The sequence below is a fragment of the Elephantulus edwardii genome, unplaced genomic scaffold, assembly GCF_000299155.1.
Source record: "Elephantulus edwardii isolate Elephantulus edwardi_28Jun2011 unplaced genomic scaffold, EleEdw1.0 scaffold00207, whole genome shotgun sequence".
NCBI lineage: Eukaryota > Metazoa > Chordata > Mammalia > Macroscelidea > Macroscelididae > Elephantulus > Elephantulus edwardii.
Genome location: NW_006399957.1, coordinates 391,359 through 414,566, shown reverse-complemented (window position 1 = coordinate 414,566; position 23,208 = coordinate 391,359). Strand labels below are relative to the sequence as shown.

The following is a 23,208-nucleotide window of genomic DNA, read 5'->3' as shown; positions in this document are numbered from 1 at the left end:
TTTGTCACTTTTCATTCTAGCAAGCTGAGCAGCTGGGACGGGAAGATCAGCAGCGGCTGCATCGTAACAGGAAGCTGGTGCTCATGGTTGACTTAGACCAGACCTTGATCCATACGACGGAGCAGCACTGTCAGCAGATGTCCAACAAGGTACATCTGTGGCCCACAGGAAGCCTGGGCCTGCATGCCATCTGTTCTTTCTTATAAGGCAGGCAGGACGTCCAGCAGGGCCTGGAACTCAGATGGACTGAGGAACTGAGTTACAAGACAAAATAAAAATTTACATTGCTGAATCCTGGTGGAATCATTCTACTACCCCTGAGGCAGAACTCTTTGGTGCCTGGCAGTGTCAGAAGAGTACGATTATTCTGTGAAAGGTTTCGTGAAGGTGATTTTATCAGAATGACATACTCAAGAAAACACAGGGCATTTCCGTTTTCTTGTTGTGGCTCTCACATGATCCCGACCTTCTGCAGGAAAGCACATGCCCCTTGGCTGTGTTTGGCTGCATCATGGATGGAATCTGTCCTTGCTGGTGACCAGCAGTATTTGTCACCTAAACACAGTTTCTGTTTTAAATGCATTACTCATGTGTGTTTTGGAGCATCTCTTAGACGTGTGTGTTCCATTCTTTATAATCTGTTGCTAAATTTTAGAATTTTAGCTTGTTTCATTCCCGCCTACTTCACTTATTAAATGTTTTTCCAGAAACAGACACTGTGAAAAAACTAGGGGGTGTGTTGTGTGTACTTGGGTGTAATACCTTGCCTGGCTTGGATTTTATTGTGCTTTTGTAGGCTGGTGTTTTTAAATTGTTTTAGCATAACATTAGCCAGCCTGTGTGATTTGGAGGGCAGATATGTCCTCGTGACGATCACGGGCACAGAAAAGCCCTTATGCTCCGTCACTGGTCAGCTCCCCATCCTCTGCACTTTCCCCAGGGAGCCCTGTAATTCGCTTCTGCAGCCAATGAAAGCCTTCTCTGGGTTTATTCCCCACACCCACACCTCCTCGTGCTCCTTCAGGCCACCACCTGCATCATGGGAGAGATGCTTCAGTCCTTTTAGTCTGGAAATACAGAGGTAGGCTTTTAATTGTTGTAGAATAACAAAAAAGTTACCTTATTTCCCCTTTAAAAAGTATAATTTAGTTATACTAAATATCTTTACCATGAATTTACATTGTAAAGGAAAGTTTTAATTGTAACTATTGGACTTTTTTTTTTTTTTTACTCTTAAGAATGATAAAAATGATCTATAAAGTTAGAGAAAATATAAAATTCAATCTCTCCGGAGAACAGATTCATGGTGAGAGGGTTTGACTGTTTCAGAGATAATGGCTCTAATCCAACAACAAACTGAGCTTTTTTGTTGGCTTTGTTGTTGCTTGTTTTCATTTTTTCCTTTGTTGTTGTTATTGCTTCTTGTGTAGCATCAAGTCAGAAATTGACCCCTAGTTGGCCTTCCAGCGGGTTTTCAGGGACCGTAAACTACATGGGAGGAGATTGCTCTTCTTTGTCCTGCGGAACAGGCTTGAGTCGAGCCACGTGCCGTGGGAATGGCAGGGCAGTCTCACCACTGGAGCAGCACAAGAGCTCCTTGTGCTTAGTGACAGTCTTTTTTCATTGAGAAAATGGAGGATGAACAAGATCAGAAGAATTCATTTAAATTCCTAAAGGAAGCTGTCCTTTAAGAGAATTGCAGCTTTTGTTAAAGATGTTAGAGACTTCTAACAAGGTGAACTTGTTTTAATTTGGTTTTGATGTACATTTTTATGTTCACTGTTAAGAGGCTCTGGTGATAAAGTCTATAGTGTGTTACACTGCTAGCTTTAAAGCCATGAGTCTCTGGAGGTTCGAATCCACCAGCCTTCTTCCAAAGCTAGCCAGTCTCTTCCCATTAAGATGGATGACCTCGGAAACCCAAGAGAGGTCACAGAGACTCAGGACTGACTTGATAGCAAGAGGGAGTCTGGCAGCATCAAATAAGTCCCCTGGGAAGGTCTTGCTGACTTGCCCCATCCCTTTCAGGGCATATTCCATTTCCAGCTGGGCCGGGGAGAGCCGATGCTGCACACACGCCTGCGTCCTCACTGCAGGGAGTTCCTGGAGAAGGTGGCCAAGCTGTACGAGTTGCATGTCTTTACCTTCAGCAGCCGGCTGTACGCCCACACCATTGCAGGTGGGAAGCAGAGCCTCTGGACTTAAAGGGGCTGACCAAGACCCTGTGCACCTTAGTCTCATGGGCAGTTGTATTTCCTGTGTCTAGTGATTCTGAGAAGAGAGTCAGTAAGCTCTTCCTTATAACAAAGTCAGTGATAGGAGAGGGCGTGAGGGAGTAGGGCAGTTTTGAACACTCTCAGAAGGCATTCATCTCTCCTTTTCCGTTTTGGCCAGATAAGGTCTATCCCCAGAATGCAAGGTTGAGTTAATGTCTTAACAATCATTCACGTCAGTAGAATGGAACAACGTGTTCATTTTAGGAGACATGAAAAGAATCTGACACAGTCTAGCACCTGTTGGGCTTCTGCAGACTAGTTGAGGGGCATTGTCTGTCTAACAGCAGTACCTGTAAGAATCCCACCATTCATAGTAGACTCCATGCTGCCCTGCAGACTAGATGAGGGGCACTGTCTGCCTAACAGCGGTACCCATGAGGGAACCATCATTCACAGTAGACTCTGTGCTGCCCTGCAGGCAGGCCAGGAGACCCAGTGTTAGGCCACTTCTGCTCAACGGTGCAGAAGTTCGGCTTAGACACCTCAGCAGGACTGACACAATAGCTTGATCTTATCTGTAGGAAACTCCAGAGAACCCACCAAACAACTATTAGAATTCATGAACATGCTCAGTGGGACTCTGGGTACATGTTAGCATACAAAATAAACTTTATTTGTCTACACTAACAAATTATTTGAGGGTGACATTAAGAAAACTTCATTTAAGCTAGTATAAAAGTTAATAAACTTCTGAGTTCACCTTCTGGCAGAAAAGCAGACTGGCAGACCCAACAGAGGCTGTCAATCTCTCTTGATCTCTCTGGAGCAGATTGTCAACAATTATTATAACAGAAATGTGTTCAGAGCAGCCAGGATGCAGTCAGCGAGGAGGGTGACAAAAGTCACTCTCCAGAATCATTTACAGTACAGAAGGGCCCAAAGGACACAATAATATAATTTCAAAATACTTAGGGAAAACTTGAAAAGGGAAAGCATAAGCAGAAAGACATTCCATGTTCATGGATCAATAACAATGTTGTCAGAAGTCCCTAAATGGTCTCCAGATTCAGCTGTTTGTAACTGTCCAAAACTTAACTGCATAGTTTGTAGAAAATAGCCGACCAGAGTAGCCAGGTCCTCAAGCAGCTGTGTCCCCAGGACAGGAGAGTGGGTGCTGGCAGATGACGTGTTCTTTCCTTTGAGTGTGCAGAGTCCCCTCTGCTGATACTGTGTGCAGCAGTGATGTGAACTGAACCTCCACCTTTAAACTCTACCCCTTTTCCTTTTAAAAGGCTTCTTAGATCCTGAAAAGAAGCTTTTTTCTCACCGAATATTATCACGAGATGAATGCATCGACCCTTTCTCTAAGACAGGGAACCTCAGGTATGTTCTTGCCTGCTCATCCTCCCAACAGCTCGCTGCGCTTTTGCATGTTAAAGTCCATTTGAGAACCATGGCAATCCTTTGCATCTTCTGGAGATGCTGGCCCCTGCCTTGCCCTGCCTGTCGTGGTCAACACAAAGGCGTACAGAGACCCAAACCTCTAGACCTCTAGGGGTTACACAGATTACAATCTCGAACTTTTATGCTTACCAAATTAAACATTATCCCAATTTTTAGTGATTTAATTTTTTTTTCTTAAAGTGCTGATAGTGCTGATACATTTTTTCTTCTAGAAATCTCTTTCCTTGTGGTGACTCAATGGTTTGCATTATTGATGACCGTGAAGATGTCTGGAAGTTTGCCCCCAATCTCATAACCGTGAAGAAATATGTCTACTTCCAGGGCACAGGTGACATCAATGCTCCACCTGTTTCCCGGGATGTGCCAATGAGGAAGAAGGGTAGGTGGCTGCGTCTGTCTGTTGTCCTTAACCACTTACCACATCTGTTCTCTGTTTGGATTGCTGGAAGTTCAAGATTCAGTCAATGTGTGAGGGTTAGGGTTAGGGAAAAAAATTCAATGTGAGATGGTGGTATGTTTTTTTTTTTTTAGTCAACAGTTAGAGAAGTAGTTGAGTTTATTTAAGTAATGCTTAAAAATGTGAAATTTTTTCTTAAAAAACTAGTACTAACCTAGGCATTTTTTTCTGATCTAGTAAATCAATGTAAAGGATGCTACTTAATGTAGCTACTTCCTGTCAGGCTCTTTAACAAACACACCCTCAGCCATGGAGATCCGACCTCACGTCTTTCATATCACTCCTGGGCTACAGTGGGCCCTGCCCCAGAGCCTCACTTCTGCATACTCTTTTAGACCTGACTTAAAACTTGAGTTCAGGCTTCTCTGCTGAGCCCCGGTGACATTAACACTTCATGTGTTGCCTCCTGTGAAGATTTTCCCCATCTGAAAGCCAGTCCAGGGCTGCTGCAATTGGAGAACACTTGGGCAGCACCTTTGTGTGCTTGGTTCTCAAGCACAGAGCCATGGGCCACACAGTTACTGGTGTCATTCACTAGAAAAAAAAGTCTAGAACCGCCCACAGCAGGGTCCAGCAGCTGGGCCCACGAAAACCTGCACACTCAGGATGGTTTCTGTGTTTTTCCAAGGACATGTGTTTCTGTGTTTTCCTGTTGATTGTTCAAGGAGGTAAATAACAGATGCTATATGGCCTGTGTCGTAGAGCATTTTGTGTGGCCCTTTATAGAAAAACCTCTTCTGACTCCTGGTTAAACTGCAGAAGAGGCAGGCAGCTTTTTGTTAAGCATTACTGGCATGACTGTTGTATGATGAGACTTTGTCTTTCATGTGTCTTCAGTGAATCATTGTTCGAAAGGGACTGAGGCTCCGGAGCACATGCTGTCTGGGAAGGACCCTGAGGAAGGAAAGCCTGCAGGGACAGAGCAAAGCAATGGCCTCGGGAAATCCCCCACAGAGCTTAATGGTACCAAGGCAGGGCCGGAGGACCTGTCCAGCAGGGACACACCTTCCCATGAAAGAGTGGATGACGGTGACCCCTCACGCTGCACCCTGGGTGCTGTGGCCAGCAGCGGTGAGCTGGTCAGCGGGAAGGAGCCCCTGGTGTCTTCAGAGCTGTCAGCCCACAGCACCCCTGGAAATGACTTGGACTTTGACTTGTCTAGTGACAGCGAGAGCAACAGCGAGCTCGATGGCCGCAGGTCATCATCCTCTGCCTCCGACAGTGACAGTGAGAGGAAGAGACGACGTAGGAGGCCTAGGGTTTCAGGGAAGAGTGCAAGTGCCCCGCCTGGGACGGAGAAGCCCACAGGCACAACTCCATCAGGCCACCTGCAGGACAAAGGCCCTGACCTTGAAGTGCCAGAGGAGAGCGAGCAGGGTGGCCTCTGTGACCTGGGGAACGGCTGTGCTGACCGAAAGGAGGCTGAGACCGAGTCCCAGAACAGTGAGCAGTCAGGCATCACTGTGGGTGAGTCCCTCGACCAGAGCATGGAGGAGGAAGAGGAGGAGGCAGATGCTGATGACGACGATCACCTGGTCCACCTTGAGGAGATCCTCGTCCGGGTGCACACTGACTACTATGCCAAGTATGACAGGTACCTCAACAAGGAGACCGAGGAAGCCCCAGACATTCGCAAGATCGTCCCCGAACTGAAAAGCAAAGTGCTTGCTGACGTCGCCATCATTTTCAGCGGCTTGCACCCTACCAACTTCCCTGTGGAGAAGACCCGGGAGCACTACCATGCCACAGCCCTTGGGGCTAGGATCCTCACCAACCTCGTGCTGAGCCCTGACGACCCCAACAGGCCAACCCACCTGATTGCAGCTAGGGCTGGTGAGTAGCGGCCCTCCCTCGGGCCAGGCTGGGGGGGGTGCCGCCCGTGTCATAGTTCACATTCCTGTTTCTTTGGGCTTGAATTCCCAGCGCCTGAGTGTGGAGTAGTCGATGATTATGGGATTGGGCGACGCTGCTTTCCCAGCACATACTGTGTGCTTATACCAGCACCTACTCTCACCGAGTTGTGGCTGTGCTGCAGGGTCGGGGGCTCCCTTTGCAGCCTGGACCGAGTGCCAAGGGAGGTCAGGAGTGGGCGCAGTGGGAATTGACTGAGTCAGCAATGAGGACCTGCCTCCAGAGACTCAGGATCACGTCCTCACCCAACAGCCACCTCTCCTCACGCGCTCGAGATCACGTCCTTTTCCAGCACTGACCTCTCCTCACCTGCTCAGGATGACTTCATTTCTTGACAGACATAGTAAAATCCTCTTGTGGCTGGTTTGGCTGCTTCTCCGGGATCCAGAAAATAGCACGTGTCTGAAATAGTGGTGACAGATTATGGTGGGAGTTGGGCCTATGTTTGGGCCTGTGGGGTTTCCAGAAGGGCGTAAGCTGCTTGTGAGGCTCTAGACTTGATGGTTATAGAGGAAGGGCCTTTCTAAAAAATGTCAGATATGCCGACAGAGCCACGTCCCAGCGTGTCAAGTTAGACTTGTGCAGAGAGGGAATGTAGAGACAAGGTTTTATACTAACTGGGCTCAGGTCGCACTCCTCCTGAAGGACACGATGACCTTGAATAAGGCAGCTCTGAAGGTGGGCAGAGGCAGGTGAACAGGTGGTCGTATGGAGACAGTTGACAGGATTCAGAGAAGACCCATTGAGTGGACATGGCAGTGAAGTTGTGACACAGGACATGTCATAAATGGTCGCCAACTTGGGACAGCAGCAGTGGTGAGTGAGAGGATCACTTTTCAACCGGGTGAACTTAGGCCACAGAGATGTGACCTAAGGAAAGAGAGCCAGAGGTTTGACACCAACGCTAAGAAATCACCCTCAGAGGAGTCCCCACTTGAGTGGAGTCCTTGCCCAGGAGCCCTCAGATGCAATACCCCATGTCCTGGCATCAGGACCTATGAGCCTGGACTGACCAGTGTTCTCCCTGCAGGCACCGAGAAAGTTCGCCAGGCCCAGGAGTGTAGGCACCTGCATGTGGTCAACCCCGACTGGCTGTGGAGCTGCCTGGAGAGATGGGAGAAGGTGGAGGAGCGACTCTTCCCACTCCGGGACGACTATGCCAGGACGCAGAGGTGAGCACCCATCGCTGGCCACTGTCTGCGACATTGGCAGGCAGCCAGGCAGGCCAGCCTCTGCACATACATTCCTGGTTAGCATAATGAGACCCACAGAGAGGGAGGGCCGCCAGAGCTGCTGGACAGGCCCCATCCACATCAACACGTGCGTGTCTTCCTCCTCCGTCCTTGTCCCTCTGCCTCTACTTCCCACAGCTAGGAGTCCACTCCTGCCTCCACTCCTCCTACCCTGAAACATCTCCTATAACAGTGGACCAAAGAGAACATGCTGAGAGAGCACCAAGCTCTCCCCATGGGGGGGCACCGCACAGCTATGGTGTGCTCCAGACAGGAGTGCAGAGGGAGGAGGGCATGTGTTGACCTGTTGGGAACAGCAGTGAGGTCAGAGAATTCACTGTTTTTGTTAAAGGATTCAGAAACAGACACCAGAGCACAAAGGTACTAAGCAGGGTGCTGAAGCTGTGGGGTTAAGGCGGGCACTGGCCCTGGTTGGGGCTAGCCTCTGATGGAATTGGCACCTGGGCGAAGTGGGACCTGGGCTGGGCACACCTTCCTCCTTAGGGAAGACCACGGCTGTCCAAGAACGCCACCTAAGCTTGGAGGTGCGCGATGGGCTCTGGGACTGGAAGTCCTGGGGAATGAGCTGGTTGGTCACCCTGAGGCCAGCAGTTCTGGGACCCTCACACACATACTTGTCTGTCAGGGAGACTGGCCCTGCAGCCTTCCCCGACAGACAAGGTGCCTTCCAGACGACCTTGTTCCACCCTACACCGGTCCACCCGCGGAGCCCGCCTGTCCCTGAGGCCCGCATCTACGATGCCAGCACCGGAAGGCTCATCCGGAAGAATGCGCAGTCCACAGTGCTGCCTGTGTCCTCGCAGGCCCCCACACCACCCTCATCACTGCCAGTGCACGGGGAGCACACCTCCTTCAGGTAGGCATTGGAGGGGTTGCGCTTGCCATGTCACAGCATCTCCAGGGGGCTCTGGCCTCATGGTGACTCTTGCTCAGGGAGTGCGTCCCTCCACGTCCCTTGTGTGGGACCCCAGGTATGGGCACATCTCACAGCCACTCAGAGACCAGGAGTGGCTTCCACGACAGACCGCATGTGGACTGTGGGTTCTGGGTAGGAAGAGGCCACGTGCCGACAGTGACGTATGCAAGGCCGTGGTTAGGGTCAGCCCTTCTCTTTGTATTCACACCCCTTCCAACATGGCAGCAGGGGTGAAACAGACTCTCACGAGACCCACATACTGCGCGAGTAGTGCTTTCCACTTCTGGATTCATGGTGGTGGCTCAGCTGCCAACTTTCCTAGAAGGGGCAACCTCCTGGAAAGCCCATGAGGGGGCCTGCACCTTGCACTGACCAGCATGATCACAGCCCTGGGACACGCAGCAGCTCATACTTAGATGCTTGTCCTGTCACAGTTCTCTCTGATGCTTGCTTAGAGCACAAGTGGATGAGCCAACTCAGGCTGACCCACCCTCAGGTGCCGCCCTCAGGAAGCCACTCCAGAGAGGCCTGGTGGGTGCTGCACACAAGCCTCCTGATGGGACCACAGTGCCCTGGGTGCTCTCTGCCAGCTGTCATTTGTCCTGAAGGCATTGTTGCTTGTAAGGCCTGTGTTTTCTTCAGTGATGGTATGCTCATTTATCTCTTCTTTTTCTCGGGTTACCTCAGACGTGAGAAGTGTTGCTCTCTCCTCTCCACGGTTCCTACTCACTTTGCTTGTGTCACACTGTTCACCTTCCTTTCACCTCGAGTGGTTTCTTTGGCCTTCACTTACAGGTTTCAAAGGTTTATCTGTAGTACCTCTCTTAGAAATCACATTCTTTGGGGGAGCTCTGGTGGCCTAGTGGCAAGAAGCTGCACTACAATCCCAGAGGAACACGGTTCGAATCCACCAGATGCTCTGCCGGAGAAGGAGGCGCAATATCCTCCTGTACCAGTCAGATCTGATTTGACGGTACACGCACACAAAATTTAAAAAAAAAAGAAGGAAATCACATTCTTTGTAGCATAGAAAGTTTGCAGTTCAGCACATTTTTACAAGTTCCGTTTCAGGCCCGAGTGTGGTGGCCTGCTTGAGGCCAGGGCTGCAGAAGGCAGGCAGCCTCACTCAGGCACTGGAGCAACCCTCTCGGGCTGATGTCCATCCTAGTAGCTGGACTGGGTGTGTCAACAGTGTGGTGGTTTTGTTAATTTTTAAATCATGTAAATGCAGCAGCAAGTTGGTGCAAAGGCTTCTGCGAGGCACTGCTCTAGCTACTGTGGTGTGCTGTTCAGTGTGTCTGTACACTTCTCTCCACTGGACTGAGGCTCCTGGTGACAGCGGCATGGGCGTCCTTTGTATACACTCTTCCTGGAGTGCTGTCTCCTCTGCAGAAGCCACTCTCCATGACTCTGCTCTTAGCTTTTATCCTGTTTCAGATATTTGTGAAGAGTATTGTCAAGATAAGTTCTGTGCAGTATTCACAAATCTCTTAAAATTTTTGGCACATGAACTTAAAGTTCTCTCTTAGGAAACAAGGGCAGAGTGGCGATTGGTCATTCCCTAGGTCCAGAACTGCTGCTTAGTTAATTGCTGACTAATTGAAAGCACTTCTCAGGCACATAATAAAGTCTGTTTCTGTCTGAGATGGGGGTGTGAGATCAAGCAAATTCAGTCATTTAGAAAAAAATTGTTCTTTTTCATTAGAAAGCATTTGGAATTAGGATTAAAGTACTATTTTACCTATAATACTGTCCAAAGAACTGTATGTAACTCTTCAAAGACAGATTTTTCAAAAAGACCTGACCTTATCATCTTCTTTTCAGCTGTTTGAGACAGGCTTTCTGTACTTTTTATTACCATCCAGCATCCGCTCCTTCTCAGTGTGTCCTGGGTGGAAGGTGGTCAGGGTGTCAGCAATGGGTGCACTTCAGGAGGGTCTCTATCAGGTGTGGGCCAGATGGAGAGCTATACTTCAACACAGAGGGGCTCTGGGGGCCTGTGGTGGGCAAGCCGCCCCAAGTGTGCACAGCAGAGACTGACCCTGGTGCTCCCAGCAGATACTGAGGTGTGAGCTCCTGTCCTGTTGGGGGGAGGGAGTCTGCATAGCACTGCCCACGCATCGTCCTCACCTCACCACACCTTTGCCATACTGCTTACACCATGTTCTCAGCCACAACACACCGCACCAGTCCTCATCATGCCCTCACTATACCCTCACCACACTCCCGGCCACACCACGCGCTTACCACACCACGTCCGTATTCTCACTGCATTGCAGCCTCACCACAGGGCGCAGCGCTGATAGGTTGTTTGCACATAACTGCTGAGTTAAATTTGATGATGTAGAGTTTTTAAGTTTGTTACTGAAATTGAGAAATTGAGGTGTCTTAGAGTTGGAGTTTACATTTCGTATGGTTTTGGTAGTTTAATGTCAAGTTTTCCAGGGAAAAGGTAATTGTTAAATTCTTGATTGAAAGCAGATAAAACAATAAAGAAAACCGGATGGGTTCTCTGGACAGAGGGTGTGTTTTTTTGGAAAAATGGGTGGGCCTTGGAGGTCAGACTTTGTCTTCTGGTAAGCCCTCTGTCAAAGCTTATTAAAGCCTACAGATTTGGGCCCTGTGAGACCACAGCACATGAGAACGCAGGTATGTACAAGGTATACAACAGGAAGCACAGCTGTGTTCTCAGGGGGTTCATGCACCAAAGCTGTCATAGCAGGAGTCCACAGGAGAAGAGATCCCAATGGCTGAGGCACACAACTCAGTACTGCACCTCACTGGGAATTCTGAAGGAAGGCAGTGTGCAAACTCTTTGGGACAAAAAATTACAAGATGACTTGAGGAACTGGGCGGCAGACATGTGCTCTCAGAGCCTAGGTGCACTCTTGCGACAGCCCTCTGGCTGTGCTGCTTCGTAAAACACATTCCCTTTGCCCTGCAGCCCTTTCCAAGTGAGCCTACTGCCGTGCAGGAAGGGGCCCAGCTCTAATCTTCTCATAGGGGCAGTGAGTCCTGTGGATGGCACCTGATGGCAGCCGTCAGTTTGGGAGAGATCATGGCTCGGAGAGGGGAGCTTTTATTGAATTGACCCTCTTAACTGAAACAACCATCAGAGCTGGTGAGCAGGCTTCAGGGGACAGCAGTGGATGCCACTGGAGGGCAGCCAACCCAGGCAAGACCACACTGCAGTTCCCCAGAGTGATGGCTTCAGGGACGTGAGGCCAGATGGAAGCTGTGGTCTTTCCATACTGTGGGGGACATGGGTTGAGGCATAGGGGCAGTGGCGGCGGCGGCTGCTGCGTGAGAGTCCCAGAGAGGAGGGACTGTGGGATCATCGTCCGATGCCTTTAATGTCCTTAAGATGAACCTGTTGGGTGGGAGCCTCAGCAACAAGCATCAAGTGGAGGGAAAGTGTAAGGGCCGCCATGGGCCAGTGACGGGAAGAATTAGAGCCCTGCTGCGGTGGGTTGGCTCACGGACACCAGGCCTTCCGCTGAGCTCTCGACAGATCAGTCATTTAACACCACAGAGCCATAAGCCGGGCTTAAGGGAGATGGTACTCCATCTGCTGGAGGAAAACCCCGCCTTTAGACCCTTCACAACTTTCCGTCGACTGCGGACAGTGTCCACTGGTAGTCATGGCCACTGGGAGCCAGGAGTTGCAGTGGGCAGCAGAAACAATGTTGTCTCATTGGAGATTAAAACATTTCAACTGTGTGTTGAAATAGAAGAAAGGACGCTAAAAATGGGTGAAATGATTTGAAAATTTCACCAAGAAGTAACAGCCTGTGATCTAGAGACCTTTTGAAAACTGAAAAGCAGTCTCTAAAGTTCACTAAAAGATGGGTTATTAGGTGTCCAGGCTGGCAGTGCACAGAAGTCACTAGAAGCTTGAGGGCACAACCAGGAGATCCAGTTTGCAGAACTCTGGAAGGAAGTGAGTGAGCAGAAGTAAAGAAAGAAGCACAGGGTGCGGTAGCTGGTCTCAGTGAGCATAGCTGATAATGGAGAGGCAGACATGACGCCCCATCACCTTCACCAGAGCAACAGCAGGTGAGCTCACTGTCCATAACTGTGGATGCCTTTGGATAATGGAGAGACAGAAACCAAGCCTGCTTACCTGGAGCTCTAGGCCCATTTGTGAAAACACTTGAAATGTGAGAGAAACCATCTGAACAAATACATGGTCCTATGACTACAACAAGCACTGCCACAAGGTGGAAGCACCTGTTCCCAAATGGACACACAGGCATGCAGGAAAAACAGGAGGGTGGACACCAGGCTCTGAGGCAGCACAGGTGATGTGACATCGTACATAAGCTGGTATGGATGGAGGAGACGCACAGAAAGGCAGTTGGTACCAGCCATACTGCTTGGACAAGGGAGTAGCTGTGGTCATTGCATTGTTCCTGATTCTCTGCATTTTACGACTTGATACTGTAAGCATTAAGTTGCTTTTGAAACTAGGACATTTTGAGGCAATATAAAATGCTACAGAAAAGGAACAACAGGGCCTCTTGCTTTCTAGATAGTGCTGTGGAGCTCTGGTGCCACAGTCCATGACGCTCTGCTCATTCAAAGGTGACACCTCTCCAGTGACATGAATCCACAAGTGGCTCCATGAGAAGAAGCTGAGCAGTCTCTCATGCACTTTACAACGTCCCCAAAACCCTCGGGAGGACCAGCTAGGAGGCGGTTCCAGCTGAATGGCAGGGACTTGTGGTTTGGTGGTTTGTTTTGTATAAGATATAACAAGAAGAAGATGATTTCACCACTTTTATACTTGCTATGCTCTTGACAGGGCAAAGAACCTGAATATGAAATGTAGTAAGGTCATTAAGTAAGTAAAAGGTGTGTACTTGGTTCTATTAAGATTGTGGAGATGAGAGTAATAAACATAGGTAATCAGTATACATGCCGTTTAGAGTTCAGTGATTAGAGGATACGCATGTGTTGGAATTCTCATAAGAGAGTTTGGCAACAGCCAAGGACTTGGGAGAAGCTCTGAGCTGAGTCTGGAAGGGAAGAAGGCAGCTCTGAGCAGACCCTGTGCGAGTCCAGCCCGAAGTGGTCGACTTCGTAGGAGTTGTAGTGTTTAGTGGTCCAGCCCTGAATGGCAGTGTTTTCCACGTGCTGAAGTTGTTATTTTTAGGTATCGTCGAATCAAATATTGATGCATAGCAAACCTATGAACAACAGATCTCCTGTGCTGTCCTCATCATCTGTGACATACTTGAGTCCATTGTTGAAGTCACTGTCCATCTTGTTGTGAGGTCTTTTTGGGTTTAGTCAGAAAGATTTTTATCTTTGTGAAACAGTGGGTTTTATTTAGTCCGTGGAGCCAGCTGCTTCTGTACTCTTAGGAGGAGAGAAATTACTTTGAGCGCAGGGCCCCTGAGCAGCTCTTCCTGCTGGTTTCTGGGAAGTTGTTTGTCACACTGTGTGCCCCTTGTTCTGAGTCCAGAGGAGCTGGCAGGCACTGCCCACACCACATGGCTGGTCAGCTTTGGTCAGAGAAGATGAGTGGCAGCTCCCGTAGGTCTGAGCCTGGGCACAGCTGTCCTCCTGGCTCACTGGCACACTCCACAGTTGAAGTGCCCCAACAGAAATGAGCTGACACTGTCACAGAGCTAAAGTACCAATTGTCCATATGTATCTGCTAAGCTGCCGAGGGTCTGGGCTGAGTCAGTGCTAAGGTGTGCATTGCAAACTCCTTCCTCATGTGGGGCCTGTAAAATTCATTGCAGAGTTGTTCAGCCACTTCAGCAGCAGCTGTTTGATGAAGAGGTGCGCGAAAACCCCGACGAAGAGCAGCCTGGCCCTTCTAGAAGAAAACGCCAGCCCAGTATGTCAGAGACAATGCCGCTGTACACACTTTGTAAGGAGGATTTAGAGAGTATGGACAAAGAGGTGAGCCAACTGGTGCAGGGACCAGGGCTGGATCCTGAGGGCGGTGCCCTGGGCGTGAGTGACCGTGAACACTGTTGGGACTCTGTGGTGTTCTGCGTTGAACATCTTTGTCACGCAGCACTTGAGACCTGGCATGATGCTGAGTAGTATGTTGTCAGAATTGACTACTGGAGGATGCTTTAAAAGTCTAGCTGTGCACCTGCCTCAGCAGTCCCCACCTCTGTCCCACTCCAGGGACATTGTCTGGATAGGTTCTTGGTTGGCAGCCAGGTCGGGGAGGTGGCCCTGGTTTGAAGAGGTGGAAGCCAGAATTGTTGCTCCACACCTGCAGTGCATGGGACACCTCACAGCAGAGGCCGTTTGGCCCCCGAGTGGCCCCCAGACCCTAAATTCGCAAATCTGTAGCACCTTGTTAAAACATTCACAAGGACTGTGTTTCTAATCTCAGATTGAGAATAATAATAACAAGCCCCAGGCCGTTTTGGACTGGAGAGAGCAGAGGTGTATCCTTCAGTTAAAACTAGCTTTTAAGACACCATCTTCATCTGTCTCCTAGTTTCATCTTTGACAATAGCAGAATCTTCTGAAGCTGCACAGATACTTGTAAAGCTCCTTGTTGATCCCAGTGTCCTCTCAGCCCAAGCCCATGGACAGGTGGTTTTCTGTCATCTTGCGTCTTTTTAATGAGTGGTTTGTGCCTAGTCATTCTATGGCAGACGCCTCCTCAGGAGGGCACTGCAGAGGAACATGCCCAAAATGTGGCAGTGGGGTGTGCTCTGGTGGGACTTCACAAGAAAACATCCATGGCACAGCCAAGGCATGGATAGGGGTGGTCTTTTCCCCAAGGGCCATCTCTGCAGCAGTATTCTTCACACCATTGCAAAGCATGCCTAGATGTGCACCTATGGTGGGGACACTGGTGACGGTCTTCAGAAGACTGTTCTCCACGTGGAGCTGTGATGAGGACACGGGTGATGTTCTCCATTGCAGACATATGTCCGTGGTGGGAACACTAGGGATGTTCTTTACTACCGAAGAGTAGCCATGGTGAGGACACTGGTGACGGTCTTCAGGAGACTGTTACAGACACAGCAGTGATGGGGGACACCGGTGAGTCTCTTCATTACAAACATGCGACTGTCTTCACAAGACCGTTACAGACATGCAACCATGATGGGATGCTGGTGACATTCTAAGGAAACCATTACAGACATGACTGTGGTGGGGACACTGGTGATGTTTTTTAGAGGGACTGTTGCAGGAGAATACACCGGCCACAGCTTTGGTGTGTGTGGCTGTGGTGTGTATACCATACCAGTGGTCATCTCCAGACGGGTCATTGCAGAAGATGCTGCAGCCTGGATGTGGGATATATCCTCATGAGTAGCTGTGCTCAGGCACCCAACAGACCCCAGGGTCTTTCAACACTTGCATATTAGTCTTTGCCGCGTGGGGCTTGGTGTAGTGGAGTTGAGAACCATCTCCATTCCTGGGAGTGCTGTAGGGAACGCTACACCTAATGACACAGAAGGGTCCACTTCAGGGAACGTACTACAACTCAGCCACCCCAAATGACACAGGTGTATCCACCTCCCCAGATGACATGGATGCGTCTACCTCAGACAGCATGCCCCATGTCCACCACACCTAGTGATGGGTCCACCGTAGAAAATGGGCTCCATGCTCACTGCCTCGAATGACAAAGGTGTGTCCACCTGGACAGCAGGCTCAGTGCCCACCACCCTTATGTAAGTGTGTATGTCCACTGTGGAGACTGAACACTCGGCCTGCTGCTCCCACCTGTGGGCTGGTGTGCTCAGTAATGTTTTGTTACTGACCAGCTGTTTCTTCATCACTGCAAGTGGCCTGGCTGCTCTCTGACCCAAGGACATTTGGCAGCCCCATTCTCTCTGCTCCACTAGCTGTGCAGGAGATGCAGGCACTGCCAGAGAGCACACTTCTCAGGCAGTTTTTTTCTGATGTATGGACAGTGTAGTGTAAGGACTCTTCCTGACATCTGTGGTCATTTCTTGTCTGTGGACAGTGCACTGTGAGAACTGTCTGGCTTCTCTCTGTGCTGGGTTTGGGGTTTTTGTTTTGTTTTTTATGGGAGGGTCCAGAGTCTAGGTTTGTTTGTTTTTTTAACCCTCTTGGCATAGCTTCACTTTTGTTTGGGTTGGCTTTGAGGAAGATTGAAGCATTGTTTGTTGCCGACTCAGCCAAGGCCCAGCACCTGATGAACAGATTTTCAGAAGTTCCTGGTCTTGGTTTGGAAGCTGCACTGAAATCCCTTTAGCTGGACAGTTGTGTGCTGTCCGCTCATTCCAGTTGCCAGTGCCCCGTGTGACAGAGCCTAGGTGTCCCCTGGTGGTCTTGGCAGTAGTACTCACAGAAACAGCTCCCATGTCTGTGCTGTTCTGCAGAGCCTTTGCTGACTAAGGGTGGCCCTGGGGCTGGGGTTAGACTGCTCTCCTGAACCCGGCGGGTCCCGTGCATGCACGTATCACGAGGAGAAGCCGTGTGCTGAGTACCAGCTGTTGGGGGTGCTACTCTCAATGCTGGGTGAGGCGTGACTCCATGTCTCCTCACCACTGGCTTGCTTGTGCTGCTGACTTTCACTGTTTCTCATTTTTTGCATGTGGTTCCTGATTCTACCGGGGTTGGGGTGGGGGGCCGCATGTTTTGTATCTTCCCTCGTATCAGTAGCCTTCCAAGTGCATGGATACATTAAATATATCTTGTGAATTCATTTGTGTGAATATGCGTGTACATGAAGGTTACCCTACGTGTGTGTTGAGAATGCCTGTGTACACTTCTGTGTGTGCACACATGTAAGTGCCCTCCTGTGAATATTCATGTGTAAGTGCATTTCTGTGAGTGCATTTGTGTGTACACTCATGTGTACGTACACATCTGTGAAAATGTACACGTGTGCAAACATGCATTGTAGCACACTGCATGTGTCAGTGCATTTCCGTGAGGCTACACCGTTAGTGTTTCTGCAAGTGAGCTTGTGTGTGTGTACATACATGCACACATTCTCACAGGAAGCATCTGCCTCGTGCATGGTCACTGCATTGTGCTCTTGTATTTTTGCCTAGCCCATTTGTTTTCTTCATTGTCTTTCTCTTAAATGGCTGCAGATCAGAACTTGGTGCCATTTTTGCTCCTGAACTTTTCTTTCTAAAGATGGGAACAGGGCACTGAAGGTGCCTTGAGGCTGTAAGGCTTTTCCACTCCACCTCACGTGGGAATGCTGAGTGGCTGAGAGGGGAAGCATGAGTGTTGTCAACTCAGTACCCCACTAATGTGTAATACAGAGACACGCCAGGATAATGGATTCCAAATGACACTGAGAGAGCCCTGGAGGCAGCTGCCGGGGAAGGACAGATCTGGACCCACAGACGTGTGCTGAGACACACTGTAAGTTAGACTTCATGGGGTAGATGGGATAGCGGCACACCAGCACAGGCAGGAAAGCGTGCATGGTGCATGAAAACCAGACAGAGTGGCATCTGAGCAAAGGCGACACCGTGACAGACTGCTGACTATGGGGATGGAACATTTCCAGGGTGGTGCTCCAGTGCAAGAACTGCAGATGCCTATAAGTACCCAGTAGACTTGAAAGGAGAAATGGACAAACGCCAGATGTAGGGAGCCTCCAGCTGCAGTGATCTGCAGGAGGAGCTCAGCTACCCCTGGGACATAAACACACTGGAATGTTCCGGTGATAGGCCCTCATCAACTTCCTCGGGAGTCTCTGAATCCTAGCCTTCCTGTTACAGAGATCTTCCCCAGCGAAGGCCTTTACTCTCACAGTTTAGGATGCTGGTGTCTGCATTCAGGCTAAGCTCCTCTCTCTCTGTCAGTTCTGGAAGATAGCCTTGTGCCTTTTGGCATCTGAAAGGCCCTACGTTTCTTGGACATCACCCTGACCTTGACCATCCTGGTGTCAAGCTTCCCGGCACAGGGGCCTGAGTCCAGAGGACATGCTCTGCTCCTGGCCTTTCGGTCTTGGTGGCCCTGAGGCTACTCAGTCTCTGCTCACTTCTCTTTCTAGGGAGTGCAGGCTCCAGCAATACTCTGCTTACATGAGGTCTGGGTGTTTGACTTACCAGATGATGGGAGTCATCACATTACTCCCCCATTTGAAGCAGTTCTCTGGGTGCTCAGTTGAATCCATGACAGAGTCACCAAGGACCTGGGACCTAGACAGCAGCATTCTGGTTGAGTCACATGGACAACACACCTTTCTCCTACCTGTGGCCTCGCATCGACACGCTGCCCTCTGGGCCAACGAATGTATTTGAGCAGAGCTGCCCCAAAAGCTTTGAGTTGAGTAAGGGCTCTGGACTGACCACATCAGTTCTGTTTATGTGTGTGGACAGTGAGCAGTTAAAAATGAAAATATTTAAAAAGTACCCTTTATGATCATTGCTCCCAGAATTAAATACTTGAGTGTATATTTACTGTATACAGGATGAACGTGCTTTGATCCACAAAACCCTGACAAAGAAATGAGAGCCTTGGATATTCGATGGCGGTAAAGAACTCTGCTCTTACCTGTGCTCCTGCAGCCAGACACAGGGCAGCAGTGGCTCAGCAGGGGCCCTTGATGTGAGGACCCTCAGGCCCTCTATCAAATGGTCAGAACAGTGTGGGCCTGACAGTGGACAAATGATCGGGGCAGTTGAACCATACTGTGTTTCCTTGTTTTGTTTGACAACAGCTTCTACATATAGAATTGGTCTACGTATAGAATTCATATGAACATTCACTTAAATGTTCTAGATTTCCCATTCTTCTGAAACTTGTAGGTTCTCCCATTTTCCATAGTTTGTTGTGATCCACACAAATACCTTTGCATAGTCAATAAAACAGACATTCCTTTGATATTCTCTGCTTTCTGCCAGGATCCTGACATCAGCAGTGATATCCCTGGTGCTACCATCTCCTTTAAACTCAGCTTGAACTTCTGGCATTTCCCTGTTAATGTGCTGTTCATTTATTTTTGTATGATCTTCCGCAGTGTTTTGCTTGTATGTAACATTAATGTTATTGTTCAGTGATTTCCATCTTGTGTTGACTCTCCTTTCTTGGAAATGGGAACAAATGTGGGCGGGCCTCTTCCTGTCATTTGGGCAATTGACTGTCCTCCAGAACAAAAACCACAAACATGGCCAAATCATTCTTGACAAGTGCAGAGACACACCAATGCAGGATAGAGGAGTTTCCTTGACACTGGGGTGGACATTTGCATGTGAAAGAAAAGCATCCTATGTTACACCATATTCACAGATCCCTTGGGGACAAAGTAGGTCTAAATGTAAAACAGAACTTCCGGGAGAAAATGTAGGGATTGTTTTGTCATCCTGGTTCAGGCAATGGGTACATAGATCCAACACAAAACAGTAGGCATGGAAAGCAATTTTTTATTAGCCAATTTTTAAAAGTTTGCACTAAAAAATAATTAAAAGAATGGAAAAATAAGCCTGGGAGAAGATAGTTACAAAATGTATGTTTGGCAGAGGATTTGTATCTAAAAGATGTGCAGAGCCCCCAGAACCAACAGTAAGAAGATGTTGGGCCCAGTAGCGAGACCTTGGAACAGTCAGGTTACAAGAAAAAGTGATGGCTAGCCCATAAGCACTGAGAAGACGCTGGTACTCGCTGTGGGGAAGCAGTGGGCGCCAGAATCTAGCGTGTGCTCCTGGAGATGGCTCTGGCCAGGAGTGATGCTCCCCTCCTGGAAATAGGCTCTGCTGAAGAGAGTGGCTGCCAGGCTTTTACAACTACTCAGGCTCCACACACAGCCTAGCAGTCTACTGTCACATTACGGTTACTCAGAAGAGGAGAGACGTGTTCATGAAGAACTTGTGTGCAGATGTTTGTGGCAGTGTTTTCTTTCTCACAGGTCAAAAGGCCAGCTGTCTTTGAGGTATCTGGGCCAAGATAAGGAAGTCTGCTAAATGGGCTTAGATGCCATGCTGAGCGACAGGCCAGTTGTCAGCCATGTACTGTACCCACAGTGTTGACTACTGGAAAAACAGGCCACGGGTATAGACCAGGGCATTGACCAGCACTGACCAGGCTCGAGGATGGCCTGGTGGGTCACAGTGATCTCTGTACTTACAGAAGCTGGTGAAACTGTGCCCAAGAGTGAAATAGAATGTGTGTGACTTTTTAAACAAATTAGAAATTGGTAATTTTTAATGAAAAGAAAACAAAGAGGAAGTAAAGTGCTTTTAAACTTGTTCTGTGAATTTCTGTTTCCTGAACCTGGAATCCTAGCTTTCTGTTTAAATTCACTTTGTTGTTACCTGCTGTCCAGTGGATTCTACCAGAGACCATACTTGCAGGTAGCTCCCTGTGAGCTCCTGAGGACTGTGGCCTTCTGGAAGCAGGTCCGCAGGTTTGCCTTGTGGGCGCCTCCAAGGGGGTTCAGACCATCAACCTTCGGGCCACTGGGGGAGAATGTAACTCTCTATGCCATGGGGTACTCCTGGCTCAAAGCAGAACCTCATCTTTATTGAGGTGTAACTTTCCCCTAACATATTTAAGTGTTCTGTTTGTTGTCTTTTGATAAACATTTATTCTGCATAGCCACAGACAGTAAGCATGTCCATCGGCCCCACAGTGTCAGCTCTTTGCAGACCCAGACTTACCCACTGAACCCACCAGCTCTCTATGGCACAGCCCATCTCGGCCTGAGGTGGGTCTTACCGAGATGCAGCCCTGCATGTGCAGAGATGAACCAGATATAAGGGTGTGGCAGCACTCCAGGAAGGCCAGAAACCTCTTTTTCTTTCTCTTTAACTTTCCTGAATGTTCAGGAAGCTTTGCATCTGTCTTGGTCAGGCTGTTCCCACTTGCATCATCGACTAAACTATTGTATCTGCTTTGCTCCCTTAAACATGACCTGGCTTGGTTAAGCTCTTAGCTGCTCATGGAGAGGGTGGTTTCAGACCACCCATCAACCTAGGAAGCAAAAGCCCTGGTGATCTACTTCTGAAACATCAGCCCTGGAAGCCCCAGAGGCATAGCTGGCTTACAGAAAGCACTGGCCGTCACCGTGGACTCTGCAGCAACTGGCTTGCTGTGGGCTAGTTTTGCTGCCCAATACTGGATTTTCATTCTTTCCGATTTTCACTTGTGCTTTTAACAAAAAGTCATACATGTGTAACTTCAGTACTAGATAAGAGAAAGCAGCAGCACTTCCTCATCTACTCCTGCTTAGAGGCCTAGGCAGTGCCAGCCCCTAGAACTTGTCCTGAACACCTCGTGTCAGCATTAACCCAATCTGGCACCTCTTCCTCATTTTCCAATCTTGAGCCTACACTGTTTAAATCGTTTTATTACTGACACTGTCTACCTCTCAGTGGTTTCCTACATGCATGCGCGCGCGCGCGCACACACACACACACACACACACACAGACACGTGACTACTCCACCCAACCCTTCTCTGTAGTAGACCTCATAAACTGGTCAGACAATGCAAGGTTGAAGTGGCACCTGAAGGTGCAAGGTTTTCCAGCATCTGACAAGTTCCTCTCTGAACTCCACTGCAGAGCTTGGAACCCAGAGCGGGAACACCAGCCTGGGCCCACGCTGCCCCTCCTGAGCTGGATGTGGCTATTACTCTGCCTGCAAGCCACCATGTGACCTGAGCATGCAAAACGCAGGTGGGAGCACACCTGGGGTTCTTGCATCACCCTCCAGGCTGTGCGCACGGCCTGTGGACAGCATCTCAATGTGCCCTGGCCGTCCTGCTCCCATTTTTCTGTTTCGTGTACATACCCACACCACACCTCCGCCCCAAGCTCATTCACTTCAGGTGGGACCCTGGGTTGGCACTCACACTCTTGATTTGTCTGCATCCTCCTGTCTCTGGTAGTTTCTGGGGAATTTAATCAGCTGAGCCTTTATATTCTCCATGCCCAGTTCTTGATGTCTCTGGATGACCCCTTTCTCTGGATAGCTGGATGTCTGCAGTTCCACACCTGCTGGTATCGAAGACCCCTTCCAGTTTTTGCCAGCTTGGTCTCCTCTGCCCTGTCAACGAAGGCTATCCTCAGGTGTCCTTGACTTTCAGTTCTCATTTTAAAGAAACCCTAAAAGCTGAAGTGGACATTTCCTGTGTAGACAGTTGAGAGTTCTTAGTACTTTATATGATGGGGCTTCTCTGGACATGGTTGTGTTGTTCTCAGTATAGACTACTAAGTCCTTTTTGTACATTTGTAGGGCTGCTCTCCACGGACACTGTGGATGTGTGGGCTTGACCTCAGTGGAGACAGTATGTAGTAGTAGTCAGGGTGTGGTGGGTGGACACATTGTAGATGTTTGGGCTGTGCTCATTGTAGAAGGGCTGGGCTGAATCTCAAAATCTGTCTGTGCTGAAACCAGAGGCCAGGCCTTCACCTGCTAGCCTCCAGGAGCCTTTGCCTGGTGCAGACACCCTGAGTGGCTCTGCTGTCTGGAGGGCCTGGGTCAGCTTCTGTGTACTCTGTTGTGTTGCCAAGAACATCTTAATCTTTCTTTGGGTCTTAAATATTTATGTCTTGAAAATTCAGCTTACTGACATTGGTGGCTGGAAACTTGCCATGTATGAAGATCTTGTGTATAAGAAAGATCTTTTGGAGTTGTTTCTCATTCTGTAAAGAACTTATCATTTTCTAAATGGAGTGTTTTCTCTGTGGATTTAAGAGGACTTTTTTGCATGAATTACTTCAAGGAACTGCCAGCATCTTGAATGCGGTGTTTAAATCACAGCTCAAGGCTAGCTCCTGGAGAAGTGATCTCTGAAGACCTCAGGCTGATTTCTCACATTAGAAATTATTATTTTTTTTTTTTACTTTTGAAATTTTGTGTTTATGAAAGTATAGCAGCTGTGAAAACTAGGCCAGGAGCTGATTGTGGAACAGACCACCAACTACTCATATGCAAGTTCAAGCTTAAACTGAGGAAAATTAAACCAAATCCACAGGAGCCAAAATGTGACTTTGATTTCATCCCACCTGAATTTCAGAATCATCTCAGGAACAGGTTTGAGGCCTTGAACACTAATGAGCGAAGACCA

General features: G+C 48.9%; 1 protein-coding gene across 1 annotated transcript in view; it reads left to right on the top strand.

Moving 5' to 3' along the window:
* CTDP1 (CTD (carboxy-terminal domain, RNA polymerase II, polypeptide A) phosphatase, subunit 1) overlaps window positions 1–23,208 on the top strand; it is a 62,711-nt gene that overhangs the window by 21,991 nt on the left and 17,512 nt on the right. Inside the window, exons 4-11 of the mRNA XM_006897228.1 lie at window positions 21–149; window positions 2,029–2,179; window positions 3,509–3,599; window positions 3,893–4,059; window positions 4,975–5,970; window positions 7,079–7,220; window positions 7,927–8,157; window positions 13,968–14,130. Of these exons, the coding sequence (XP_006897290.1) occupies window positions 21–149; window positions 2,029–2,179; window positions 3,509–3,599; window positions 3,893–4,059; window positions 4,975–5,970; window positions 7,079–7,220; window positions 7,927–8,157; window positions 13,968–14,130 (2,070 nt within the window). The remainder of the gene's footprint in view (window positions 1–20; window positions 150–2,028; window positions 2,180–3,508; window positions 3,600–3,892; window positions 4,060–4,974; window positions 5,971–7,078; window positions 7,221–7,926; window positions 8,158–13,967; window positions 14,131–23,208) is intronic.